Raw genomic sequence first — 26825 nt, 5'->3', positions numbered from 1 at the left:
GTAGAATGCTAAAGGGTTTATTGTGCCACGTATTCAATACATATAAATTTTTAAACACTTGGGAATTTATTATTATTTCTTTCCTATTGAGACATGTTTCATCCTTCATTGAGGGCATCATCAGTCAAAGCACTTCCTCAAGGCACAAATCAGGCACCTGATTGGTAATTAAATTGCAAACACTAAGATACAAACTTAATATGTTACAATGGGAAAGTCAAGAAAAAAAAAGAAAAACATGTTCAGTGATGACACAGTTAAACAATATATGTTTATAGACACAGTAGTCAGCACCAATGCGTAAAATCACAGGGTATTTAGCATAGTCCAACAGTGGTGGTCCGAAGAATAATTGATGCTACTCTATTAGGAAATCATATGAAATTATAAAGTTTATACATATATTTACATGGAAACAGATAGGAGAGAAAGGGTATTAAGTGTCTGGCATCAATGTTCATACACATAAAATTTATACATATATTTACCTGGAAACAGTTAGGGCAGAAAGGGTATAAAGTGTCTGGCGTCAATGTTCATACACAAATTACAGCCGTTGGTTGGACGATTACAGGTTGACAGGGTAACTATACAGTAATTTTACAATATCCAAATTGAACATTTGAGAAATTACAAGCTTATAATACATATTTACAAGGGAGCAGCTTTGGGAGAAAGGATAAAAAATGTCTGGTATCAAGTGTGTCCCGTTGTTTTAGCTGTTGGTTGATGATTGCAGCATTAACACTATCAGTAATATGCAGAGTGGTCCAACCCCAGTTCATAACCATAGGGAGCAGGGAAAAATATTCCACCGTTTATTCAAGAATGTCAAATGAGGTTCTATAGGCGTAGTTATACTGGAAGTTGTCTGGTTGAAGTCCCTGGTTCATGAATATGGCTCAATAAGTACGTTGAATTTGGTTGGCACATACGGAGACTCATTGGGTGTCACTGAGTATACGGTGCATTATGAACGGCAACAATGACGGCAGTTATTTGTTGATAATTGTGTTTATGGGGAATATGTTGCGGGTTAGAATTTGTTTCATTTTTTAGTTCTGTTAACTTCATGTAGCTTTGAATACTATGTGAAAAATTCAGTGTGAGATGCTACTGAGACGTTAAACTGATACTATTCCGTAAATGAAAACACAAAGGACCTCGGGACGAAGTTGTTTTGTGCTGCTGGCCTGGTGAAATAAAATGGAGCTGCTTTACAATCCACAGTGGAGGGATTAAATGAGAAAGTACATTACTACAGAGTCGGAGCGTCATAGCTGGGATGAGACATCTTTTACTGTTTGTGAAGAGGAGCCTTAGTGGCACACCATCTTCATGCCGGTGTGTGCTGGATTCTAGCGTGTTGTTAAAAGTTGTGTTGCATGGAGAGGAAGTTATCTGATGTGTCACCGAGAAGCTACTTGTTGGCGAGTGTTGATCGACTACGAAGGAGGCTCAGTCAGTAATGTGCGTAATACCGCACTACTGATACTGGGCATGTTTCCAATTAATAGCCAGTACTGTAGAGGTTCACCCAGATTAGTGGGTCTCTACCGTGGTGGATTATTCTATTTTAGCTAGCTGCCAAACGTTGAGAGTTTGAGTGTACGTTAGGTACAACAATTAATTTTTTTCTCCTAGTAGTTCAACGACGCACAAAGATATCTAAGTTTTTTCGGTGATGCAAGGATGGGAAAGGGCTAGGATTGAGAAGGGAGCGGTCATCGCCTTAAGAAAACTAAGCAAAAACATCTTCAAGATTGTGGATGGTAGGATTTAAACTAGTGGTTCCCAACCTTTTGTGGCCCACCCCCCCTTTCTGGAGGTTGACTAACACCTATCACCTCCTTTTCATTTTCATTGTTTGCCTAATTTTAATTTGAAGTAAAGTGTAAATAATAAAGCAGTTTTATAATTTTAAACAATTTTACTACCATATATAAAAACCACCAAAGCAGTTTTATCTGGTCACTCTTAAACTAAAATGTACATTTTTTACAGATTTTTAAGAACAAAGAAGTGAAATATTTAAATAAGATCATTGACGTACATTTAAAAAAAAACAGGGGTACATTTTTTCATCTTTAAATTGGAATCTGGAAAAATTTAGAAAGTTGACAGTTAAATTTGAAAAAGTTTGAAAACATTGTTATTGTTTTGTTTTACCTTTTCAATGGCTGCTTGATGGATTACAGTTAAAGCTTGAATATCCGGCTTTATGTTCATCAAGTTCAGGTGGAAGTCTCCTTTGAGTCAAATGTCCCGACTTATTTTTTTTGTTTTGTGAGGAGCTGGACAACAGAACTAAATCATTTTTCAACTAAGAATGTTGACGGGAACGAAATGAGAAGTGGTTCAGTTTTTTCCCCACAGTTGTGGATAAGTGCCAATAATAATAATAATAATAATAATAATAATAATAATAATAATAATAATAATAATAATAATAATTGTTACCGTGTTTTTGTGGTAGTTATGCGTGAAAGAAGGTGCGGGGTGGTGAACGGGTCTCAAGCTACTAAATTAAAATTAATTTAAAATTTAACCAGGTTATATTTTCTTTTCAAAAACAAAGAAATAACAAGCATGGCAGGTACAAAGTAGCAAGTCAAAGGGTAGTTACAATATTTACAGGATTTGGGCTTCGAGCCCTAAAAACACAATGCTTGGGCAATCAGCGCAGTTTTACCTCCAAACACAAGTTTCAACAGAGGGGCAGAAAACCCCATTCATGCCTAGGAGCCCTAGCTCCAAATTACACTGAAAAGCCTCCACGAGGCATACAACACTCAATTTTCAAAAGAGCCACTCGCTCTCAAATTTAAGCCTCTCCCAGGCCACACCAAACTCCACCTTCAAGTTGTCCTCAACGGACATAAACACAGGGGTAAAATACCCAATCTACTGAGGTCTATTAAATGAAAAGAAGGTTAATTAAATGACCTCTAAGGTAACAATTTGAGAGGAGGCGAACTTGCACTCCTAATACACTTTGATTAAGACCTACTTGGCACTAGGCCGTTAATATAAGGGCTAATCCCATACTAAAGAGGTGACTTAAGAAGAGAACAATTTGTTTTACGTTAACGAAGAATAGGTTGAGAAAAATAAGTTCACCTCAAAACAAGATGAGTGGGAGCTCGAGAGGGTTAGCACTCTCTATCCCAGTATGTAGCTTTAAAAGAGAATATATGAAAAGAGTAGTTACATTTAGGAAAAGGTTACATGGTGGAACGCTTCGAACCCGCCCCGAGAGTTAAACTGCTGAGCTAGCAAAGAAATTTTCAACAGACTGGTCTTTATAAAATCACCTGTAAAAACTGCAACTGTTTTTACACTGGGCAAACTGGCAGTGGATTTGACATCAGATTTCAAGAACACATGGTGGCAATTTCACTACAAAAGCATGATAAATCAGGAGTTTCTGAACGTCTACTGTACATGATACAGGTCATGAAGAACCAGATTTACAGAATAATATCACCATTTTACACGAACATCCAAAAAGGATGAAACAAATTTTATAAACACTAGAAATTTATAGGCACCAATTAACGATCTACAACACATGCTCAATTATAAAATAGAAAATGAATATTTAAAAAACTATCTTAAGCTTTGGCAACAACTGTGTAATTCTAAAATGGTATGCTCTCATAGTTGACTCAACATATACGTGGTACATTTATAACACACTTAACCCCTGCTCCTGAATGTAATACTATAACATTATTTTAAAACAATTTTATATCAAGTAGAATAACAATGTGTCACCACTTGACCACCTGAAGACTGAACACAGTCAACTAAACAAGTTGTGAAGTGAATTATTTAATAAAACTTGACTGGTAACAGTGATTTTATTGTTTGTACAGAATAAAAATGTTTGTTTGTTTGTTTGTTTGTTTGTTTGTTTGTTTGTTTGTTTGTTTGTTTGTTTGTTTGTTTGTATCTATTATGATACACCAATGGAAGTTATGCTCGCAATGACCTACCTGATTAAACTGTTGCTGAAGTTTCTCATTAGCATAGTTGATACAAAACTGCTCAAAACTGTTGATCTCGAAAGTTTCAAAGCCATAGATATCAAGGACACCGATGAAGCGTTGTGCAGTTGCACTGTTCTCCAAAGACTTGTTCACCACAGCCACAATCCAGTTGAATAACTCAGCATAGATGTGTTTGGCTAATGCATCTCGTGCACACACTGCCTGCAAAAAGGTCTCATGCATGATCCACAAGTCTGATTTGCACATCTCAGCTATACAAACTAATCATTTTGTACAGAAAAAAATACAGCCTTACATCAAATTTTAAACAAATTTAATTAACAACTGGATGATTAATATCTTCTATGAGGAAGAGAAAACTAAACAATGCTCAACATGTCAGGGCTTATTCTGGTAATCTCTGTTGCGAAAATCTCCTTATTCTTTATTTTGTCCCTAATTTCAAAAGTTTATCTTCGACTTAGAGACCAAAGTAGTTTTCAATAGTTAGCAAGCCAGCAGTTTGTAGACTACTTAATTGAAATAACGAAAGTATTATAAAAAAACAATAAAGATTGATTACACACTCTTTATCAGGACTGTGTCAGGTCAGTTGATAATGAATACCACTGTGTAATCAAAACACCAGCAATCTGTACAGAATATATATAAAACTACAATGCAGTCCAACTGTCAAAGAATATATACTCGGTTAAATGAACTGTGGAAGCTCTAACAATGAAGATCTTTTCCTAATATACTGACCAGAAAATTTTCTACACACATGATCTTGTTACTGAATGAATACATTCACCAATTGCATCAGCTAAGCAAAAGACCGAATGGCGAACACTTCTAGTTATGATACAGTTACTTGCTAATGATACCTACATATCTCAAGAAACCATACCAAAAGTTTTTTTTCATTTCATGAAATTTGATTGAACACATTTGTGGTTTGAAACAAAAATCAGAGTTCTCAGCCCAAAAAATTAATTTCTTATATTTGAAGTATGAGGAGAAGAAAACTATATGGAGAAACAAAAACCAATTTAAAAATACAGTAAACTGTGAAACAAGAAAAACTGTCATATACACCCATTCCCCAGTACTGGCATCACTGCTCTTGCATTCATGGTTTAGTTCAAGGATCAGACTAACAGATGGTATTGCAATCTAAAAATTTATCAGTCTGACAAATTTTTCAGGCCCAACAACTTGTGATATGGTTTCATGTGCACTGACTAATAAAAATGAAAAAAATAATGTAAAAATACAACCTTACATTTAACCTTCCACAAAACACATTGTTAGCTTTGATGAGGTATGGCCAGTAAAATTCCTTAATGATGCTACTTCATGCAGGACTTTTTCCTCTTTCACGAAGGAAGATGCAACATTGAAATAGTCCCCATTTGTGTAGTTCGTACCTACTATGTGCATATCTTTCACATCCTTCCTTCGGTCTTTCTCCTAATATCATCACCGTCAGTCTGTGCACTGATTCTGATGCAGAGCTCCATGCAAACCTATCCTGTGCTGCGAGCTTCATTTCTTCGTAAAACTTGCATCCCACATTTACTTTAATGTAGTTGTCAAATTCATATCTTGTTGAAGAGAAAGTAATTTCTACACCATGGATGCCACGTGTAAGAGGAAGTGGACAGGACCGACGTGTCAGATGAGAAATGCTATCACAAGACTGGTGGTGCACGGATTTCACCGTAAGCTGTGTACGCGAGCCGGATTTCATGAAGCCAGTTGTATGCGTGTGTGTTTTTTATCATTTATTAACAGCATGCTCCATTATGGAAAGTAATACTACATGACTGTATATACATAATGACAGTACTAATTAATACCCTATATACAATTATTTACATATGACTTGTCATATTACACTGAACTGCTATATCATTGCAAGATGTCAATTTATTTTGTTTACAAATTTATAATAATCCTTTAGGTGTTTGTCCACGAGTTTGTATTTGTCCACTGGCCAGTGGCCCACTGACTTTATAACCCTTCTACAAAGTTCCGAGAAGTTGAGTAACTTACACTCCCAAAGAAGATGGTCAACTGTCTGATGATTTGTTTCACCACACACACATGTAGGGTCTTCTGTTACTTTGAACCTAAAAAAGTATTCACCAAATTTCCAGTGGCCTGTTGTCATAGGTATTATATCCCTTTCAGACCATGTACGCATAATTGTGCGGGTTCGTATTTTACGAGCGTATTTGACATTTTTTCGCGCTAGACTGGACTGCAGTACTTGTGCGAGACGCGTAGCATGTACTTCAGTTGTTTTATATTTAGCGCTTGACCACCAGGGTGGGAAGAAGAGTTTGAAAAATACAGTTGATCAGTAAGATGGCGGGAAGCAGTAATGGCAAAAATATTTATTCATCGCATCCATATTAATCTAGAAGCTTTACTGTATATCAGAATATAATCAATGAGGTGTGTAAATTGTTTAGTGAACGTAAATTGTGAAAATACAGAATCGTACGTAATACCATGAGGTTTTGAGATTTGATACGCACAATTGTGCAGGCTAGACTTCATTACAGGCAATGCATATTGGATTGCTGGGTGCTGCCACCAAAAAGAACTGAAAATGCGGAACTCATACTCTATGTATGAAATGTAATGTATAAGATTTTAATTATTTTAAATAATTCCACACTGTAAAATAGAACATTTGATCATGTACTGAGATGAATTTATTTTGTAAGTAGTGAATTAAGTCCTGACATGCACAATTGTGTGGGTGCTGTTTTTCAGATGATGGTTTTTATTTTATAAAATAAACTATAAACATATTTTAAAAGAATTTAGTAAGTTTTTGGCGTATAAACAAAAATTCACACATCCAGTATTCTTTCAGGTCTGAAAGGGATATGACAACTCAGGTTTAGTTTAATTTTCAGTATACTTCATACATTAGGGAAGTATGAATTTGTTATGCTTCTGTTTGTAGTATTTTCCCCACTCGCTCTCCCACAATCAAATGGTTTCTTCCCTCAGGTCTTGTTTGATTGTACAGATAGGTGTGTGATTCTAAACCACTTCCAAGTCCAGATTGTTTGCAGCTTGTTTGGCCAAATGGTCTGCAAGTTTGTTTCCTTCATTGCCAACATGAGCCTTGATCCACGTAAAATGTATGATCCAGTTTTCTTGCTGAAGATATCATAAAATACTTTTTATTTTTTCTATGAATGTATTGTGCTTGCTGTTGTTTCATAAAAGATCCAAGGTTATTTTGCACACACACACACACACACACACACACACACACACACACACACACACACACACACACACTCTCTCTCTAACTCTCTCTCTCTCTCTCTCTCTCTCTAACTCTCTCTCTCTCTCTCTCTAACTCTCTCTCTCTCTCTCTCTAACTCTCTCTCTCTCTCTCTCTCTCTAACTCTCTCTCTCTCTCTCTCTCTAACTCTCTCTCTCTCTCTCTCTCTCTAACTCTCTCTCTCTCTCTCTCTAACTCTCTCTCTCTCTCTCTCTCTCTCTCTCTCTAACTCTCTCTCTCTCTCTCTCTCTAACTCTCTCTCTCTCTCTCTCTCTCTAACTCTCTCTCTCTCTCTCTCTCTCTCTCTCTAACTCTCTCTCTAACTCTCTCTCTCTAACTCTCTCTCTAACTCTCTCTCTAACTCTCTCTCTAACTCCTCATGTGTGTGACACTTTGTTAATAGTGTTCCAAAAAAGTCAAGATACTGAGTGACTATAGTAGAGAATAATAAAGCAAGTAATGAACGTCTGTGCAATACTTTCAGTGTTAATATCATGTTTAATGGAATAAAACTATTATATATTAATTATGACCATTTGATTGCAATAAATTCTTACGTTGTTACTTATTGGTGTTAGTACTGTACGTAGACTTCAAAGAAGGCAGTAGAACTTTCTCCATATATGCCAATAGACAACAATGTCATTACGTACAACAAAACGATAATCTCACCTCGCTGAATGAAAGGCAATTTACTGAGAACCAAACAACATGCAAAATCCTATCTCACCGGAACCATAACTATCATGGAAACACCTATAAGGAAGCATCCATGATCAAAGTATAATAAATGTCACTCCCAAAACTCGGCAGAAGGATTTACATCTTCTTGTTATAGATGGAGATAACATGGTTGTATATGCCAGAATGGTGAAAATGACCCCATTCACTTCACTGAAAGATAGCAGTTATCACTTAATAGCTGAAGTATGATGGTCATCATTGCATTCTTCTCATAACCTATATCTGATGCCAGTTTCAGGATCTCAAACATTCCCATTTCCTCAATATTTTGTGGAAGGCAACAGAAGTCAGGATTTACAGTCTGAATTTGTGCTGATAGAAATAGCTTTGCATGTCATGATGGTGAATATGAGACAAACACTTAATTGAAAGAAACACATTTTTCTTTTCTCATTTTCTCAATGTCACTGTGAATGACAGACTGAATAGGAATTATATATAGATAGATGGCTGTTCAGCTACAGGATCAGATTTTAATCACCATAGTCTAGGTACCATGCCTTTGCTGGTGGACCTAGTGTTTACAGTGCACTATGTCTTCTGGTATGGGCTACAGCAATTTTGTTACTTTCATTGATCTGTCTCAGTTTTATCCTTGGCTTTGCCAAAATGAAAGTGACTGAGGTATGAGTGATGCTAGCAATGCCATTCCTTCTGCAGCCAGTCCCTGCATTAATTTTTTAAATTTTTTTTTAATTTTTATTTTTTCATTTTTATTTTCAATGCATTATTTTCTCGTGACACAGACAGGCAATTTTGGTACACAGTGATGTGCCATGGCAGACCCTGAGAACCACACTTCTAGAATTACAGATTCATACTATAGTCGTCTGACAAGAAATCGCGCAGATGCAGGATAAGAGGTGCGAGGAGTAAGCATGGCGCTCCGCATGTGCCTATCGCAAGTCTCAAGGCCTGACAAACATTGGTTCCATCCGCGGTGAGCCTTGCGAATTGAGGTGGTGTGTCAGTTTTGATGTTGTAGTCCAACTGTGCTTTAGTTATACATTTAGTATAATTAATAAGTATTGCATAATGAACAGTTCAATAAGGAGTATGAAGGAGCTCGCATTATATGTCACAACTAATGTTTGTAGCCAAGAGCACAGTACCTGTTACTCGTACCGTACCTACAAACTGCTGCGACTTCCCATCAGCATGAATGCTCAGAGCTTTGTGGGATGAATATGCACTAATGAACAGATATTACCAACAGCAAACTGCAAAAGAGAACTGCCAACCACCATTAAATACAGAAAATGTACGTATCTCGGGCAAGTGTTACATGGTGAAAAATATGCAAATTTACAACAAATTCTGAAAAGAAAATTGAAGGGCGCAAAGGAGTAGGCGGAAGGTGAACATCCTGCCTTAAGAATATTCAGGAGTCGACAGGTATAAATGGCATTGATATGTTGTTACAAATCAAAGAACAATCTTCATATTGAATGCCAATGTCCAGGAGTATGGACAAGAAGAATTTCCGACCCTTTAAGAAACATTGCTCTTAGCTGAAAAAGCAGAAGGCAATTAAAGGTACCAAAAATGAGACACACTTTAGGTTTATAAACAATCTAATACCATAGGGGATGGAAGAGAACAAGAGTTGACCAAGGGGGAGAAGATGAGTATTACTGTTCAATTAAGTGGAAGCAATGTCAGAGTCAACTAGTAGGACCTACTCCACGTATTGCCACTCCATGCTCACAAGCTGTGATCCCTACAACAGTATTTAGTAAGATGGTCAGAGCAACTCTTCAGGATCTTCATAGTTAAAGTTAATTTCCAAAGCAATTACAACACTGGAGATTCTGGGCTGATACAACCACAGCTTCGGAGGTAGTCGAGCACTCAATTCCAAATGCCAACTGCAAGGTCTAGGCATCCAAATACATTCTAAAATAGTTATAAATGACTCAAGGAAAAGTCCCTGGTAATTTTTTTTTTTTAAACAACTCCCCCTCCTCCTTATCATGATCATCATCATCCCCAACTGGTTTTATGGTCTCATCAACTCAAGACAGGTCTTAAGGTGACAATGGGTTAAGACAGGGGCAGGGGTGGGAGAAAAACTGTTGCCTTAATTAAGATACAGCCACTGTGAAAACACAAAGCCAAAGAAAACACCCTTCAGGGCTGCCTACGGTGGGGTTCAAACTCACCATCTCCCAAATGCAAGCTCACAGCTTTATGACCTGAACTGTGCATCCAACTTACTTGGTCATTCCATCATTACTTCTAGAATAAACAATGTTATTTCTTTCAAACAGCACAATACACACCTCTGTAACTGTCATTGGCTTCAAGAAGACTTCACGCATGCTCACGATCTTCCGATGACACAGCCATTTCCGCATTTCAGTTGCATCTATCTTCAGCAAATTAGCCAAAGTCGTCAAATGAGGATCATTTGGCTGGAAAAAAAAAAAAAGTGCAGAAAATCTATATTCAAATGAAAGACGAAGTATACCAATAAACTAATCAAAAACATTTTCTAAAAAATAAAGACACCAAAAAATCAAAGGTTTCATTAACTGAAATAATGTACAACGGAACTGAAAAGTAATGGAATTCTCATATTTAATTCCCTTATAACAACACCAAAAGCCTCCGTGGCTCTGGCAGCAGCGCATCAGCCTCTCACCGCTGGATACCACGGTTCAAATCCTGGTCATTCAATTACAGACTATCCACTTTATTACCGTATCGATACTGTAATCCAATCAATAAATGAAAAAAGGTTCCACCTAATCGGTACTTTCTCTTTTTTATTTAGCCTTGGGCTATTTATAAAGACATTAATAATCACAGAACATGTTTCGATTGCTTAGCAATCATCATCAGCTGTTTACATGTAGCTTAGGTAAAAATAGCATAAAATCAATCTCTTAATTTACATTAAAACATTAAAAACAGGTGTTAGTAGAAAGCGTATAGGTGGGAGGGGGGGGCGGATAGTGCATTGAGGGCGGTTGTTAGTTGAACATTAAACTTAATATTAAAAACGCTTATTGGACACACACACACTCTCACTCTCTCTCTCTCTCTCTCTCTCCAATAAGAAAGATTTTCCACTATGGCTCCCCCTGCATTATAGTTGTCAGTAGAAATCAGGTATACCCATGGCAATGTCAGAACCCTGAAATGGCTAATCTTTCTATCAACACATCGAAGTATGGTGTATTACAAAAAAAAAGTGTTCAAGACTAGTCTTGCAGATCTCAATTAATGCTAAGGGATTATCTGTCTAAGAAAGTTTTACTACCTGACATATCTTACATAATATATTAACTGTGATATTTTGTTAGTTCAAACAACCCATGGTGGTACTATAGAAAACAGACTAAAGACAACCAACACAGATTTGGCAATTGAAGGATCACATGAGAAATATGGCAATGTCCTTTTTAAGGCTTCAACTTGAAGTCTTATCCAGATCACTCTCATATAATAAGGATTTCAAAATCCTCACTGTCAATACATCAAACTTCTGTCACTTCATCGAACAAAGCCCCAGGTGTAGAGTTTGTTTTCAGCAACCAATTTCAACCTTGACGGTAACAATTTTATAATGGGCGACACCAAATCCTACAGAAATATTTGGGGCTACAGTGAAGGAGACAAGAATGTGGCACGACTCAAGTCCTGGGCAGAAGTGATGGTTCTTCAGCTGACTTGTAAGCCAAAATGATCATAAATCCCTGGACAATGCATGGCAGGGGAATAGGTGTAATGTGTAGTAATATAACAAGATATTCAGAATTTTTCTAGAGAGAATATGGAGCTCGATTTATATTTATTTTGACTATTTTGCAAATAACATTCCTTAAGCAGTATCAAGGATGCCGTTATGGAGAAGATCCCCTTGATGCGGAAACCACAGAAGCCAAAGAGCAAACTAAATAGGTGATCGCATGAGAAAAAGTTATGTGGTGCAGTGTTGTCAAAAGCAATGGGCATGAAGCTAAACAGCCTTTATCAAAGGTCCTGAAGAAGAACAACAGAGAGCAAAACAAACTGCAAAGTAAGGTCAATGAAGTAATACAGATCAGATTTCCAGTCAACTATTTTTGAATGAAAAACAAGTGGGAAAACAAACTGTAAACACATTGTCATGAAAGGAGATGATAATGGCCAACCAAACACCCTATTCACATTCAGGACCTATGACCTGACATCAACAGCCTAAAACTAAGCAGACAGCACTAATGATTTGACAACCGAGCAAATCTAACAGTTTGGTCCAAGCCCCTCAGTGGCCCCTCCAGCCAATGAAGGATTGCATTACGGAATTAAAGATGCCTAAGGCATGGAGGAAGGATGAAGAGACGGTGCTCCTGAAATCGGGCAAACATCCAGCATGTCTCACTTCTGTGATACCTGTTTAATACTCTGGAGGAAATGATACTCAACTGCATTGCAGAATCAATAAACAGCAAGATAATGAAAGAAAATGAGAGCTTCAGACCATTAAACTGTAACAGGTAAATCCTGAATCTTGGACAGCACGAAAAAGAAGGGTTCAAAGGGAAACCAATGACTGGTGTAGCTTTTAAAATTTTAACAAAATGACTCGCTTGGTGACAGAACAAGATATCAGGTACAAAACTAGCTTGTCAGCTTAGATATAAGGTAGAAAAACCCCCCAAAAATCAGCAAATAGTCTCTTAACAAGCAGAGCTTAAAGTTCTCAACTTAACAATGTTACCCAAGCGCTAGGGTTTCATTCACTCAACAGTTAAGGAGACAAACCTCCCAATTTCTGTTACTAGATATTAGAAATACACCATTTTCAAGAGCACCATTTGCTCCCAATGTTACAAGTTACGGCCTTCCAGAGGCACAATCCGTGGTTACATACACATCTACTATATTAATAGGGGGAGCGTCTTTAATCTAGAATTTTACCTTGGAAACTGCGTTCCAAACCTTTATAACCTCTAACTCTTACATTTGTGACCAGAGCATCTTTGCTCAATAAGATTTACACCTTCATGCCTCTCTAGGTACAACCTACAATTTACAAGACTGTATTAGTTGTTTAAGTTTACATGGAAGAAATAATACAGGGGTATCAAGTACCCATTCTACTGGGCCTTTGTGGAAAACAACAGGTTCAATTACTAGCCCAAAAATCAAAAATGTATGGAGGCGGAAACATGTGCTCCTTGAAATCAAAGATTAAAACCCTACTTGGGCTTGTGGCCCGACGGTACAGAGGCTAATCCCAAACTACTGAGGTGGCTAGATGGACAAGTTACAAATTACAATAGCGAAAACAGTTACAAAATTGTCATCACCTCAAGATTAAATTGAAGGGGAATTTGAGAGGGTAACACACTATCTGCGGTATTTAGTAAAATGCTATAGACTTGAACTTTTACATAAGAAAGAAAAATTTACATTTTTGGAATTTTACAGTTACATTATTAAAGACTGGAAACATTCCCCTCGAGTTAGCTTGCAAGGACTAACTAGGTTATAGAAAAATGGTGGCCATACTTTAAGCTGATGTACTGCTTGCCAACGAGTAAGGCCCCTGCCTCCTCAATAAACACACACACACACACACACACACACACACACACATAAGCTTGGCGATCATTAAGACAAGTTAGCTTGAAAAAGAGTCAGTTTTTATACCCGAGAGGAAGTCTCGAGAGGGTTCTGGGCTAAACCCAGACACACCTCTCTTTATTGGTAGATAAAATAGGTACAAGAAAAATATAATTGGCTGAAAAATAAATACACAAAACTTCTGATTGGCCAGACTCCAAAGCTGGCAGGATGAGTTAGATATGTTGCAAACTTTGAAGTATCAAAATCAAAGAAAAATCAATTCAGTTTAGAAAACCTATAAATACAAAATTTCTTTAAATTGTTAGTTGTTCCACTTTACACCAGAGTGCATGACATCAGTTTTTTTTTTTTTTAAATAGACATATCTATGGAGAAAACTCCAAACTTCTGAAATAGTTGTTGCGAACTTTGTGTGTTAGATAGCATTCTTCAAGGCACTTCCTTGAAGTGCACAGGGTTCAGGTGTACCTCCCAGTACAGAAACAATCAAATCGTGAAAGACTAAAACTAATAAAACTCTGTCACCTTTCTCCAAAACAGGAAATTCTACGCGTCTCTGAACAGCACGAATATCTGGGGGACAAAGAAGAATAGGCTCCATAGAATAGAACTGGCTCACTTAATATATAATGTCTTTCCTAACGATAGCCTATCCCCAAAAATATACTTAATTTACACCAAAGACACTGTTGTATTCACTCAAAGTAAAAGCCTCATAGCAGGGACTGTCATTCTATTATGAAGCCAACAACCTGAAAGCCAACCCAAATAAGATGCAAGTGTATGCAATCTATACTGCTGCTGCTGTTACTGTATTTACTGATATACTGCACTTCTTTCCAAGAATTCCAGTCAAAAATCAGGATGACAGATATATGCGAGGAATTGGGAAATCAAACTTGATTAGAATTAAAATCCTTTTTAAACGTAATAAAGCCCTCATATTATATTTTGTAATATGTTATTGAATTACAACATAAGTGTTAAAGTCTGTAAGATTACATTCGTAGGTCAATACGTTTCTCTGCAGTTTCTGCTTCCATTTCGTTGCACAGAAAATGAAATGTATAAGGTCTATTAACAGAACTAGTAACGTAATACACATATTCTTTAGTCACAGCATCCTCAGACACAGGGACGTTAGTCACAGAAGAGTGTGCCCCTTCCTTTTCTTGATTCCAGCTATCCAGCCGAGATCCACCTTCAGTTCCATATGGCTAATACCCTACTTTGTTTCTGTTTCATGTGCTTTAAATTGTAGCATTTCGTGTGAAACACACTCCATCATCACATAAACATTTCACGTTATGAAGCAGTTCTTTAATGATCTCAGGAAACTTTCCACTACTCAGCCCCTAGAACACTTTCCTTGATTTGTTGGAGTCTTCAAAAGGAACTTTCTGTTTTTGCCTGTAACATACATTAAGCTCCTTCACATTAAACTCTCAGCCCATGGCAAAATTACATTCTCTGCAAACTGAATCACTTAAATTTTAAAACTTGCCATAAAATTTGAACACTCATTCATAACTCTATAAGCAAAGCCAAGCTGCAAAGCAAATTACAGTATTGTAATAAACTGGACTTGATCTTAAACCTTATGTCTTGCACATGCCATATACTGAAATTTCAGCCAGTTACAACCATGTCACATTCCATATAGCTCAGTAAGCCAGACAATACCCTATGATCAAGCATTACCAACCTCCACTTCAGCAAACAAGGGAAGAAAGCCACTGTGACTAAGATAAAGAGAGGGTTATGGGAGACAATTCGACCTTGAGTCAGGAACACGCATGCACTTCGCAGGGTGTACCTTGTCATCTATATATATAAAAAGAGTTTTGTCTGTACATTGCTCAAAATTTAAAAAGAATGGTATTTCTGTATCGGTCATGTCCACAGTAACAAGGAAATACATGTCCATCCGTGCATCACAAGAAAACGGCTGAAGAGAATTTAATAAAAATTGGTATGTGAAGTCGGGGGATGAACCACTACAATCTAGGCTATAAATCATTTTGATCATGTTGAGTGAATTGGTAGTTTAGGGAAAGGCCTGAAAATTAATTCTCAAATATTTATATTATTGGTGGTCCTATTGATAAATACTACATAACTAAAGTTATATAGAATTAAATTTCTGATCATTTATGTCTAATACATTTTTCCGTACCAGCTATGATAACAGAGATATTCATGAATTTCTATTTTTATTGCGAAGTCCACATCAGTGCCGAGCCACGAGAAAATAGGTAAACAGAATTTAAAGAAATCGGTATATAGAGCCAGGGAATAAGAAACTAGAGTCTAAGCTATAAACAATTTTATTCACCCGGGATGATATGGTAGTTTAGGGGAACGTGCATAAAATTTAATTTTTAAATACCTATGTTATTGATCCTATGGAAAAGTACTACATAACAGAAGTTATAGAGAATGCAATTTCCAATCATTTATATTTTATTCAGTTTTTCCCTACCAACTGTGATAAGAGTGGTATTTCAGTGCCAGAAGAAAACTAAATGTGAAAGCCTACAATATCGAAAGCGCATAACATTGATCAACAATAACATTATATTGACCACTGTTTGTTGTGATGTGCTGCCACTCACCTCCACTGCTACATAGTAAGTATAACAGCCTGACTGAATATCAGCGGGAAATAGGTCGAGAACTGGATAACTTTTTTCTTTAGCATGCCATTCTTCTGGTTCATACATTTTCTGATACTGCTGGTACGTAACACACTGGTCCATCAAAGTATTCTATATGTTCGATCCCTCTTCCGACGCGCGGACTGGAATGAGCAGTGTGCACACTTCAGGCAGACGCTCAAGTAGTAGTAGTAGTAGTAGTAGTAGTAGTAGTAGTAGTAGTAGTAGTAGTAGTAGTACCTCGGCGACTTGGTCCAGAATTACAATTTCGGCCTATTTCAAATTATAACACTACAATTCACTAAATAACTCAAAAGTCAACCCTGAAAAGAGCCATTTATGAAGAAAAGCTTGTTCCTCTTCACGTTCTTTAAATTCTACATTCATTTTATTCCAAATTAGCTGCGAAGAGGGGTTTCTCCACTGGCTTTGAGGAAAAATTTGCCTCCACGTTAGATAGCGCCCCCCCCCCCCCCCACCTAATGTAGTGAATTGAGATTTTCCGACTCATCGGGTACTCCTAGGAAATATTAGTAAAAGGGCATAGTTTTTGCCCTGGGACTCTCCACTATTCCCCCCCAAAAAGCTAAGAGTGTTCACGGGTCACGGCTGTCTGCGGCCTGGTTATTTCAGCTCTGGAACTTTGGACTCTTAGATCAGCAGTGTAGTACTGTTCCTTAAAAGTGAGAAAATGTGTGATATTTCATTTGATCGAGTATTTCATATGATAACTTTGCTTTTAATCGCACGATTCCTACTGACGTCATTGTAATGGCCTATGTTGATTTCAGTTTGGAAAACCACTAAGACAATCTTTGAGGATGAACGAAGGCAGGTGGGGAATGGGTGTCTGCCTTTATAATGAAAACTCCCTAACCTGGTTGTGACTTATGGTAGGCAAGCGGGGTTACCATTACAATGAAAATTTCCTAACCCAGTCTTCATAAGAGAAAAGACGTTTGGTGACTTCCCCGTCGCGTTTCTAGGGTAACGTTTAGAGCTATGCAATTTAATACAATCTTACAACGTGTACACTACCTGACCTAGGATTCTGTATACAATGTAGAATTCCGTAGCAAAGCACAGGTACATCAGCTAGTATTTATAATGAACATGAAGAGAAACTGATGCAGCACAAATGGGGGGGGGGATTAGTCTTCTCCCTCAATTCTATATCAAAAATTAGGGTGCACGATATATATCCAATGGCGATATATACCCGAGTAAATATGGTATTATGACTAGTTGCTTCTTCAGCAAATGATAGGTCAATTTTAAAACTACATGATAAAACCTTACCCGAATAGCACTTCCTTCAGTGTCAACCTCCTCCTGGTCATTTCCTTCAACAGCTTCATCAATCATGACATTTCCTAGATGAAGAATGGCTGCCAACACTTTAAACATGTCATTCTGTTCCCGTTCTGAGAATCCCAATAAAGTAAGGGCAGACACAGTCTCACGAAACATTTCTTCATCATCTACACCTTCTATAGTTGGGCTGCAACCCTGATTGAGATAATGAAAATCTTCCTGAGATCCTGAAAGAAAAAGAGCAAGATTAAATTTTGTAACTTGACTATATTACAGGAATTTGATACGTGGAGCTTGCCCCAGTTTCTCCAATTTTTAAATGTCAGAATTAAGGTACATGTTGCTGTTTTTGAGTCCAACAGTCCAAAGACTGGTTTAATGCACCCTTCATACTACCCACTTCCATGCTCAGCTTTTCATGCCTGCCTGCATAACTGCTGCATCCTACATCTACTCTATCAGATTCATGTTACCCCTACCATTCTTGCCTCTACACTTCCTTCAAAAACAAACTGAGCAAGTCCCACACATCAATTAAATCTATTTCTTCTGCTAAAATTTCACCAAATCATTCTCCTCTTACCAATCTCATTCACTATAACTTCATTTGTGATCCAATCTACTTATCTCACCATCAACATTATTTTCTACAACCACACTTCAAAAGCTTCTATTCTCCACACCACGTCTTTTTTTTTTTTTTTTTTTTTTTTTTTTTTTTTTTTTTCTTACTGTGCCAGTTATTGCCCACGTTTCACTTCCATACAATTATCTTTGGCTGAAGTGAGCAAAGGTTTCTTATGATTTTATGTCCTCTTTACTAATGCATTGTTAGTTATTTAGTTTTACTTAGCACATGACTTAGTGCCGGGAGTGCACGAGGACACGTTCAGTTCATCTGGTGCAATTATATCTGACACCCATGGGTGACCTGCATGCCCAGATATTTTACAGCTCAAGCTATAATATTCATCTACTTTAGGAATTCATTTTTTAATCTATCTTGAATCAGCTAACTCAACTGCACTCCACTGCATTTGTTTTGGACTTATTTATTTTCATCTACTCCTTCAATGTTATCTATCATTCAGCAGACTCACTAGATCTTTGGTGGTCTCAAATAAAATAACAATATCACTGGCAAATCTCCAAGTTCATGATTTCCCCTACTTGAACTGTGCTTCCTTTCCAAATTCCTCTGTTTTCTTTTCCTGTCTGTTCTACACAGTCTAATCACACCTGATAGAAGTTCCATCTGCAGTGCGCAGTCCACAACATATTCCCCATGGCGTGGGTTGGTGAAGTGGGTATATAATGTGACCAACAAGCTGGCTATACACATTGCACTTCTTGCTGTCATGAGTAAAGGAAGCAATTTAACAGAGTTGCAAAAAGGGATAATTATCGGCTGTCGGGCCAAGAAGAAGGGACGGATTTTGGAAATAGTGGCGTTTGTGAACTGTTCAAATGCCTCTGTGGTACAGGTGTATCATGAGTGGACAAATAGCACCATTGGGGAAACTGCGAAGCTCCATGCGCCATTGATGACTGAGGGGAACGTCCACTATGATGGTGAGTGAAGGCCAACCCGCAGGCTACAGTGGAATAGGTCATCATCCAAATTAATCGAGAAGCATGCAGACAAGTTTCTACTGCAATAGTTCAGTGAACCCTTCTGCAAATGGGGCTCTGAAGTAGACTGAGGGTGACTGCACCCACAGGTGCATCAACTAAAACAACTGGAATTTGCTGAACAGTATGGCAACTGGACCACTGCTGACAGGCGACAGGTAGCCTTCTCCGACGAACCACATTTTCAGCCACAAAGAACTGATCGACATCAGTAAGTCCGGGGAGAAACGTCTGAGAACCAACACCCTACAACCACTGCTGAATAAATACAACGTAGTGGGGGCCAGCGTTATGATCTGGGAAATGTTCTTGTGGTATTCTCTAGGTCCCGACACCTGCATGGAAGGCACTCTTGATTGATTTGATTATGAATTCATCTTCGGCAATCACGTCCACCCATACAAGATGATAAATCTTTCCTTGGGAGGATGGGATCTTCCAACACAATACTGTACCTTGCCTTACAACTGGAAGTGCTCATATGGAAGAGCATGATCAAGACTTCATTACATCGCTCGCTCTCTTTTTTTTTTTTTTTTTTTTGGCTTTATGTCGCACTTACACAGATAGGTCTTATGGCGACAATGGGCTAGGAGTGGGAAGGAAGCAGACATGGCCTTAATTAGGGTACAGCACCAGCATTTGCCTGGTATAAAAAATAGGAAACCACAGAAAACCTCCTTCAGGGCTGCCAACAGTGGGGTTCGAACCCACTATCTCTCAAATGCAGGCTCACAGCTACGCACCCCTAACCACACAACAAACTTGCTTGGTCTTCAGTTTTTCCCTGGTCCCTAAATAGCCCTGATCTCAACACAAGTGAACATCTGTAGGACCACCTTGATAGTAGTGTTCACCATCTGTCTCCTCCACTACATACCCTTCAACAGTTGTGGGATGCACTGCAAACAGCATGGCTTCGGATATCCATGGAGACCTATCAGCACCTGACTGAGTCACTGCCAGCACGTACAGCTGCTGTTCATGCCACGATGGGCAGTTACTCTGGATACCAGCATAGCAGGTGCTCATAATAATGATTTAACTGTACATAATCACTAGGAAGGACAGGGTACAAACTGAAGATTTGTCTTATTCTTTTCTGTATATTTGCTCTTTTTCCCCCCGTATATTCGTATTATTGCAATGTGCTTTTTGTACATATTGTAAATAACCTCTTTTTCTCTGTATGTGAATCCAATCGTATTCAAAACTCAAATAGTTTGTTCAACCACCGTTAGTTATCAAATACTTTTTCCATATCTACAAATGCTATATACATAGGCTTTCCCTTCTTTACTCTGTAAGTTAACATGCACAGTCAGAATTGCTTCGTATTTTTTTTGTTTTTAAGCCCTCATCTTCTCCCATCTCAGCTTCAACTTAATTCTCCATTCTTCTGCAAATAATACTGTAAGTGTCAAAAATGTTCAAGTGTGAAATAGTAAACTAATGGTGTAGTAGTTCACACGCAATACCTACTTTCTTAGGAATAACACAACATTATTTCTAAAATCAGATGTAACTCCTCCAGTATCATACATCTTACAAACCATGTCAACTTCTCCCAAGGCAGTCGGTAGTTATGAAGGTACCATTAATTCCAGGTGCCTTGTTCATATATAAGGTCCTCATTGCTCTGTATAATTCTGACCTCAATATTGGGTCTCCAATGTTATCAGCATCAAAATCCTTTTCCTTTTCCAGTATCTATCATCTACCCAGCACTACATCTTTCCTCTGATACTTTTTTTGTATGGTTAGCAGATCCCAATCAATTTTATAATCTCTAACAACTAGGTCCAACTGATATTCTCAGAGACCTTTCCTATATCAATACACTTTACATACTAAATGGGATAGCTTTGCCATGCTGACTTCTTCCAGGAATTATGAGGGTACACCATAAATTCCATGTACCTTTTCCACTTATGTTCCACAATGCTCTCTCAAATCCTGACCTGCAATTTGGAATTCCTAAACCATCAACATTATCACATCGTTCTTGATGCAATTGCTCAATGTGTTACAGTCATATTTCAGCATATCGACAGTGTGTGAGCAATACCTCGCATCCCACAATGCTCTTCCGATCCATTATTTTCCTTAAGGTCGGTCACGCCTCCCAGTGACAGATGGACATGCAGTCCATCAGAACAATGTTCGAGTTCATTTTCCTATGCCGATATGTAAAGGAAAATGAATCTTATTGTACCGTACTGTAGGAATGTATATGTTCATGAAGAATTTACGCACTCCTACAGTATAATGCATTCAAGGTTAATTTTCCTATACACATTAGCACAGGAACATGAACACAACGAACATTGTTCTGATGGACTGCATATCCACGTGTGCCTGGGAGGCATGACCAGTCTTCAGGAGGATAATACATTGGAAGAGCACTGTGGGATAAGAGGTAGTGCTTGCACACCGTGGATATCTTCTCTCCCTAGAAGTAGTTTTCTATCTGTGCTCTTAATATTTATGCACCTAATTTCCCTTTTTTCAAGAGTTTCTTTGATTTTCCTACATTCAGCATCTGTCTTTTCTATAACCATACAACTTTGAAAATCCCTATGCTTCACTCCCTTAGCTGTCCAGCACTTTTAATCTTCTCCATTCTTATACTTCAGCCAGTCGTCAAATACTCTAAAATTTCACTAATTATCCACAGATTCCTATCTGATCTTATCAACCTTATCTTTCCATCAGCAGCACTACTGATCTCATTCCTCAGGACTGTCTACTTTTTACTTCCTTATTTAGTCCTTCAGCAACACATCCTTTGATATGTTCCTGCCTTTAATTTTCTTCAACTTTTCTATGTCCCATCACTCTGTTTTCCTTCCTTTCCTGAATTTTTTAAAATTTCAGTCAGTATTTCACAACCACCAAGTTCTGGTCAAAGTTTATGACTGGCCCTGGGTAGGTTGTGCAATTCAACACCTGATTTCTGAATCTCTGCCTAACCATAATAAAGTCCATTTGATATCTTCCAGTGTCTTCAGGTCTTATTCACAAATTCAATCTACTTCTGTGAGTTTTGAACCAAATGTTAGAAAGGACTAAATTTCAATTAGTGCAGAATTCTACTAACTGATTTTCTCTTTCATTCCTCTGACCCAGTCCATATTCTCCTACTACACCTATTCTTCCTTGACTTTATTATCCCTATCCAGTTTCCCATCACAATTAGGTTTCCATCTCCATCTATATATCATTTTAAATTATCTATTTTATTGTATATTAATTTGATTTCCTCATTTCTACAGAACTAGCAGCCACATATACCTACATTATTGGGGTGGGCATTGGCTCAGTTTCTATCTGACAACAGTAATCCTAACACAGGACTATTTTACCTCTGAAATATTTTATCCAGAAGAATTTAACCATGCAGAGTGAGTTGCATAACCATGGGAGTTACAGCTGTAGTTTTGCAGTGCCTTCAATCATGCAGCAGTTTCAACATCTAGCTAAATCAAGTTAAGTATTATAATGATATTTTGCATCAAACTCTGCTTAACAGAACTCTCTCGATGTAAGAAAATGACATTTGCTGCCCGCAGTCTGTATACATTAAGATGTTAGACAATTATAACAAATCCACAAATGTCACCACAGAAAATAAGAACCACATTTCAAAGAATTATGTGTTTCAACTTTTAATGACATAGAACTTCTGAATTACAATTTGAAGAACATGCAAATAAATAAAAAATTTACTTAAGATTTAAGATCAAAATACAGTACCTTGAAATGTTTTACATGTTCATCATTACACAGAACACAACAAGGTCACACAGATAACTAAACTTGCTAGCAGTCACTCAGTTAACTTCCATATTTTCATGTTAATTTCTATTAAACAGTCTTACATCTCGTAACTATTACAATTGTTCAAACTGCTGCTCTAGAAACTTCCAAAGGCTCTTACCCCTTTTCAATGAACCTTTCATTAGTTTGGTATCTTGACAGATACTCATCCAATGTGGTTGCATCTATGGTTCAGCTACCCGTTTCATTGAGAGAAATTTTCCCACTGCAGTCTTGTCATATGGTTTATATGGCAGGTACATACCCTATATAATTCAAATTCTAATAATGGAATGCACTTGTACTTGCCTAACTGAAGCTCAGGCAATGATTTACGTGAAGCACACAGCTGATAGAAAATGTGATAATTGCGTTCTTCGGGAGCCTGGAACACGACACGAGATTTCTCCAGCAAGTAGGTCCGCATGCTGGCACCGTGGATGTGAAATTGTTTGTTGAAGTGAATTTCAATGAACTTGCCGAAACGAGAGCTGTTGTCATTCCGTGTTGTTTTGGCATTGCCTATTGCCTGAAAGAAAAGAGGATCTGAAAGGTATTAGATCACTTAACACATGAAATAAACCTGATATGCTTCTTTCATATCTTTAATTTAAAGTATAAAAGCCCAGAGATACTATAGATGCCAGGGAATTTGAATTCACAAACTTTGTATTTTACTTTTATGTTATGCAACAGTATCTACTCACCATTGAACTGCCAGCAATTTTCAACTTCACCACAAACCTGAACTCATCCTGTACTACATCTGCTATTCTACCTATCTGTAAGCAAAGAAATTACCAGACACTTAGCACGGCCTCGGAAGTGACATCACCTTGTCATTCCCTAGCATGTGGTCTGCACCAGACAGATCCAGAACATTCCACAATTTAGCGAATGGTGAAGATTCCATACCCTCCCCACCCTTCTCCGAATGCCTACTGTACTATATAAGCCCTGTATAACAACCTCAAAATGGAGTTTATGCTTCAATCACTGAGAAGAAGGGGAGAATCTGCACCAGCAATGACCTCAGTGAACAGCTGCATTAACGTTTACCATTACAGCCGACATCTCCGTGCCAGCAATTAGGTAGCGAAAAGAGTGCACTACTACGTTCCTCTTGGCCCATCTTTGAACTTTAACTTGATAAGGCCATCTGCCTTATTCCATCTTGGTCATTGAATGTTTGCTTGTGTTAACATCTTTTTATCCCTCCCCTTTGCAATCAGACGTTTTCTCTGCATCGAACACAGGTTATATTTCTCACCCACATCATGAATATATTAAATTATCTGATCGTGTTTTGACCTAAATTCACTATACATTCAATGGACAGCCTTTGTGAGCACAAGCTTGCTAGGAATGTTTCCTCTTTGCTTTCATAGGTCAAAATTAGACCATTTGCAAAAATTTTATATTATGAAGGTGATTTTTATTAGATTCTAAAAGCTTGCTGTTCAAATCTTTCCTTAATTTTATGTAAAATTTTGTGCAGTTCATAATGGAACTATGTGCAATGTTTCCTTTTACTGGTGATGCTTAAGATAGATTGGTCTTAATGATAGTACCAGATTTAGTGTGCGATTTTGTGATCTGTTGGGGCACTTTCTCAATAGTTAATATTTTGTTCTTTCTCCATGGTTGAGAAAACTAGTTTAGTGAATTCCTTTAAAATCAGATCCTATTTTAGCTTTTCTCTCTGCAGTTCATGAATTTATGTAATTTTATTATCCTTGCCCCTTTTCTCAAGTACCGGTACCTGATATCTCTTGAAAATAATGTATTATTATTATTATTATTATTATTATTATTATTATTATTATTATTATTAAGTATGTAAGTAATTCCCTGTAATCATCTTTTTAATTTAATTTAATTGAGGTTGCAATGTTCAAAAGTTGAACTTTCTCCTTTTTTGATAGTGTAAGTGTTTCATCTTGTTCTAATTGTACTTGTTATTTTGAGTAATGCTTTTAACAATATACATACTAGTTTAACTGTTATAGTATTTTCTTCCTTTTTCCACCCTCTTCCTCATGTCCCCTTTGGTATTCCAGAAGAAAATGGGCAACTTTTGGGTTGAAATCTGTCTCAACCAAGTTCACTTTAAATATTTATCTGTAACAACCATGGTTGCCTCAACTCTTCCTGCATGCACTCTTCTGTTTTGAGAATATATTTCCTGGGCTGTCCGGATCCATGGCTAAATGGTTAGCGTGCTGGCCTTTGGTCACAGGGGTCCCAGGTTCGATTCCCGGCAGGGTCGGGAATTTTAACCGTAATTGGTTGATTTCACTGGCACGGGGTTGGGTGTACGTGTTGTCTTCATCATCATTTCATCCTCATCATGACGCGCAGGCCGCCTACGGGCGTCACATCAAAAGACCTGCATCTGGCGAGCCGAACTTGTCCTCGGACACTCCTGGCACTAAAAGCCATATGCCATTTCATTTCCTGGGTCCAGTTGGCCCCAAGTTGTCGTCATCATCATCATCATCATCATCATCATCATCATCACCACCACCAAGCCCAAAGTGTAATTAGTAAATATGTTCCGTTTCTTTTTTTTCTGGACTTTTGCCATCATCACAGTTGTTAACTTATATCTTTAACTTTTGTTAAAATTTTGTAGAACAATGGCTGGATGTCAAAAGATTTGGATCTTGCTTATTTTGCACTTCGGTTTTTATTTACTAGACTGTTTTATATATATATTTAAATCTAAGAATTTCATTTTTGTCCGTATTGAACTGAGAATGGAAGATAGGAAACTTAAAAGGGTCCACCTTTTCAATACAAATAAATGTTATAGTTTATTTGCAACTTATATTTACACTTGGAACTAGTTTCGACGCTGTTTGGCGTTATCTTCAGCCAGTTTCCTATCTTCCAGACTGTTTTTTGACAATCATATGAGATCTGAAAGAACCTTCAGAGAAACAAACAAACCAGCAAACAAATTTCCAAGGCCATCAACTTTTCATGACTGGATTTAACTGAATCAAATGCACTGAATTTATGTTCTTTGAATAAATGACACTATATTACACAATCTACCCACTTTAACCTACCTTTTTAATGATCTATCGAGATGCAAGAGGGTGAACCCCACTCCCCCCTGTACCCGCACTTCCCATCCCAACATACAAAATTAGTTCATCAATGATCAAACACTAAACTACTCTCCCGTGATGAGAATGCTACCCTGATTATTATGTAGGCTCTTACATAACCCACCCATGAATATCACCTTCTATGCTCAGCACTTCACTTATTTGGCACAGTCTAAAAATCTTGTTGACTATCTTAGAAACTACCAAGAAAATCAAACAATGAAATGACACCTTTTTAGGATGGTCAAAAAATGTTCAGATGTGTCAAGAAATTCAGAAATGTCATTAACTTATTGCATTATATAGTGGCCTTATTTTACAATGAATAATAAAAATTATACAAAACAAAGGAACTATTTCCCTGGTAACAACTTACTTTCTTTCTTCCCATGAAATCCATCACTGCTGATTTCACTTCATATATCTTTACTGATCAGGGGGACAGCATTGTATTTCCCTTTGAACTTCTCAGCATTGCACTCAAGCCCGTAACACTTTTGTATTTAATTGTAACATTTCCCTTAATTTGTATCAAAAATAACAACGAAGAGATTACACCAACAATATTAAATATGGTTTTAGAGGTTAGACTTTCTTTGGATGTATATAAATGGTGTAAGAGAACTGCAGCTGAGTTTCATTTGATCATGTTGTACCA

The 26825-nt window shown here is 37.5% G+C and overlaps 1 protein-coding gene across 1 annotated transcript in view; it reads right to left on the bottom strand.

Annotated features, from left to right (window-relative positions):
* The window catches only part of didum (dilute class unconventional myosin), a 616021-nt gene that overhangs the window by 213732 nt on the left and 375464 nt on the right, over window positions 1–26825 (bottom strand). Inside the window, exons 6-9 of the mRNA XM_067147235.2 lie at window positions 23361–23580; window positions 17586–17827; window positions 10332–10463; window positions 3999–4214 (exon numbers count right to left, since the gene is read on the bottom strand). Of these exons, the coding sequence (XP_067003336.2) occupies window positions 3999–4214; window positions 10332–10463; window positions 17586–17827; window positions 23361–23580 (810 nt within the window). The remainder of the gene's footprint in view (window positions 1–3998; window positions 4215–10331; window positions 10464–17585; window positions 17828–23360; window positions 23581–26825) is intronic.

Source organism: Anabrus simplex, chromosome 5 (assembly GCF_040414725.1).
Source record: "Anabrus simplex isolate iqAnaSimp1 chromosome 5, ASM4041472v1, whole genome shotgun sequence".
Lineage (NCBI taxonomy): Eukaryota > Metazoa > Arthropoda > Insecta > Orthoptera > Tettigoniidae > Anabrus > Anabrus simplex.
The sequence above is the reverse complement of the archived record's forward strand: the minus strand, read 5'-3'. Positions and strand labels throughout refer to the sequence as shown.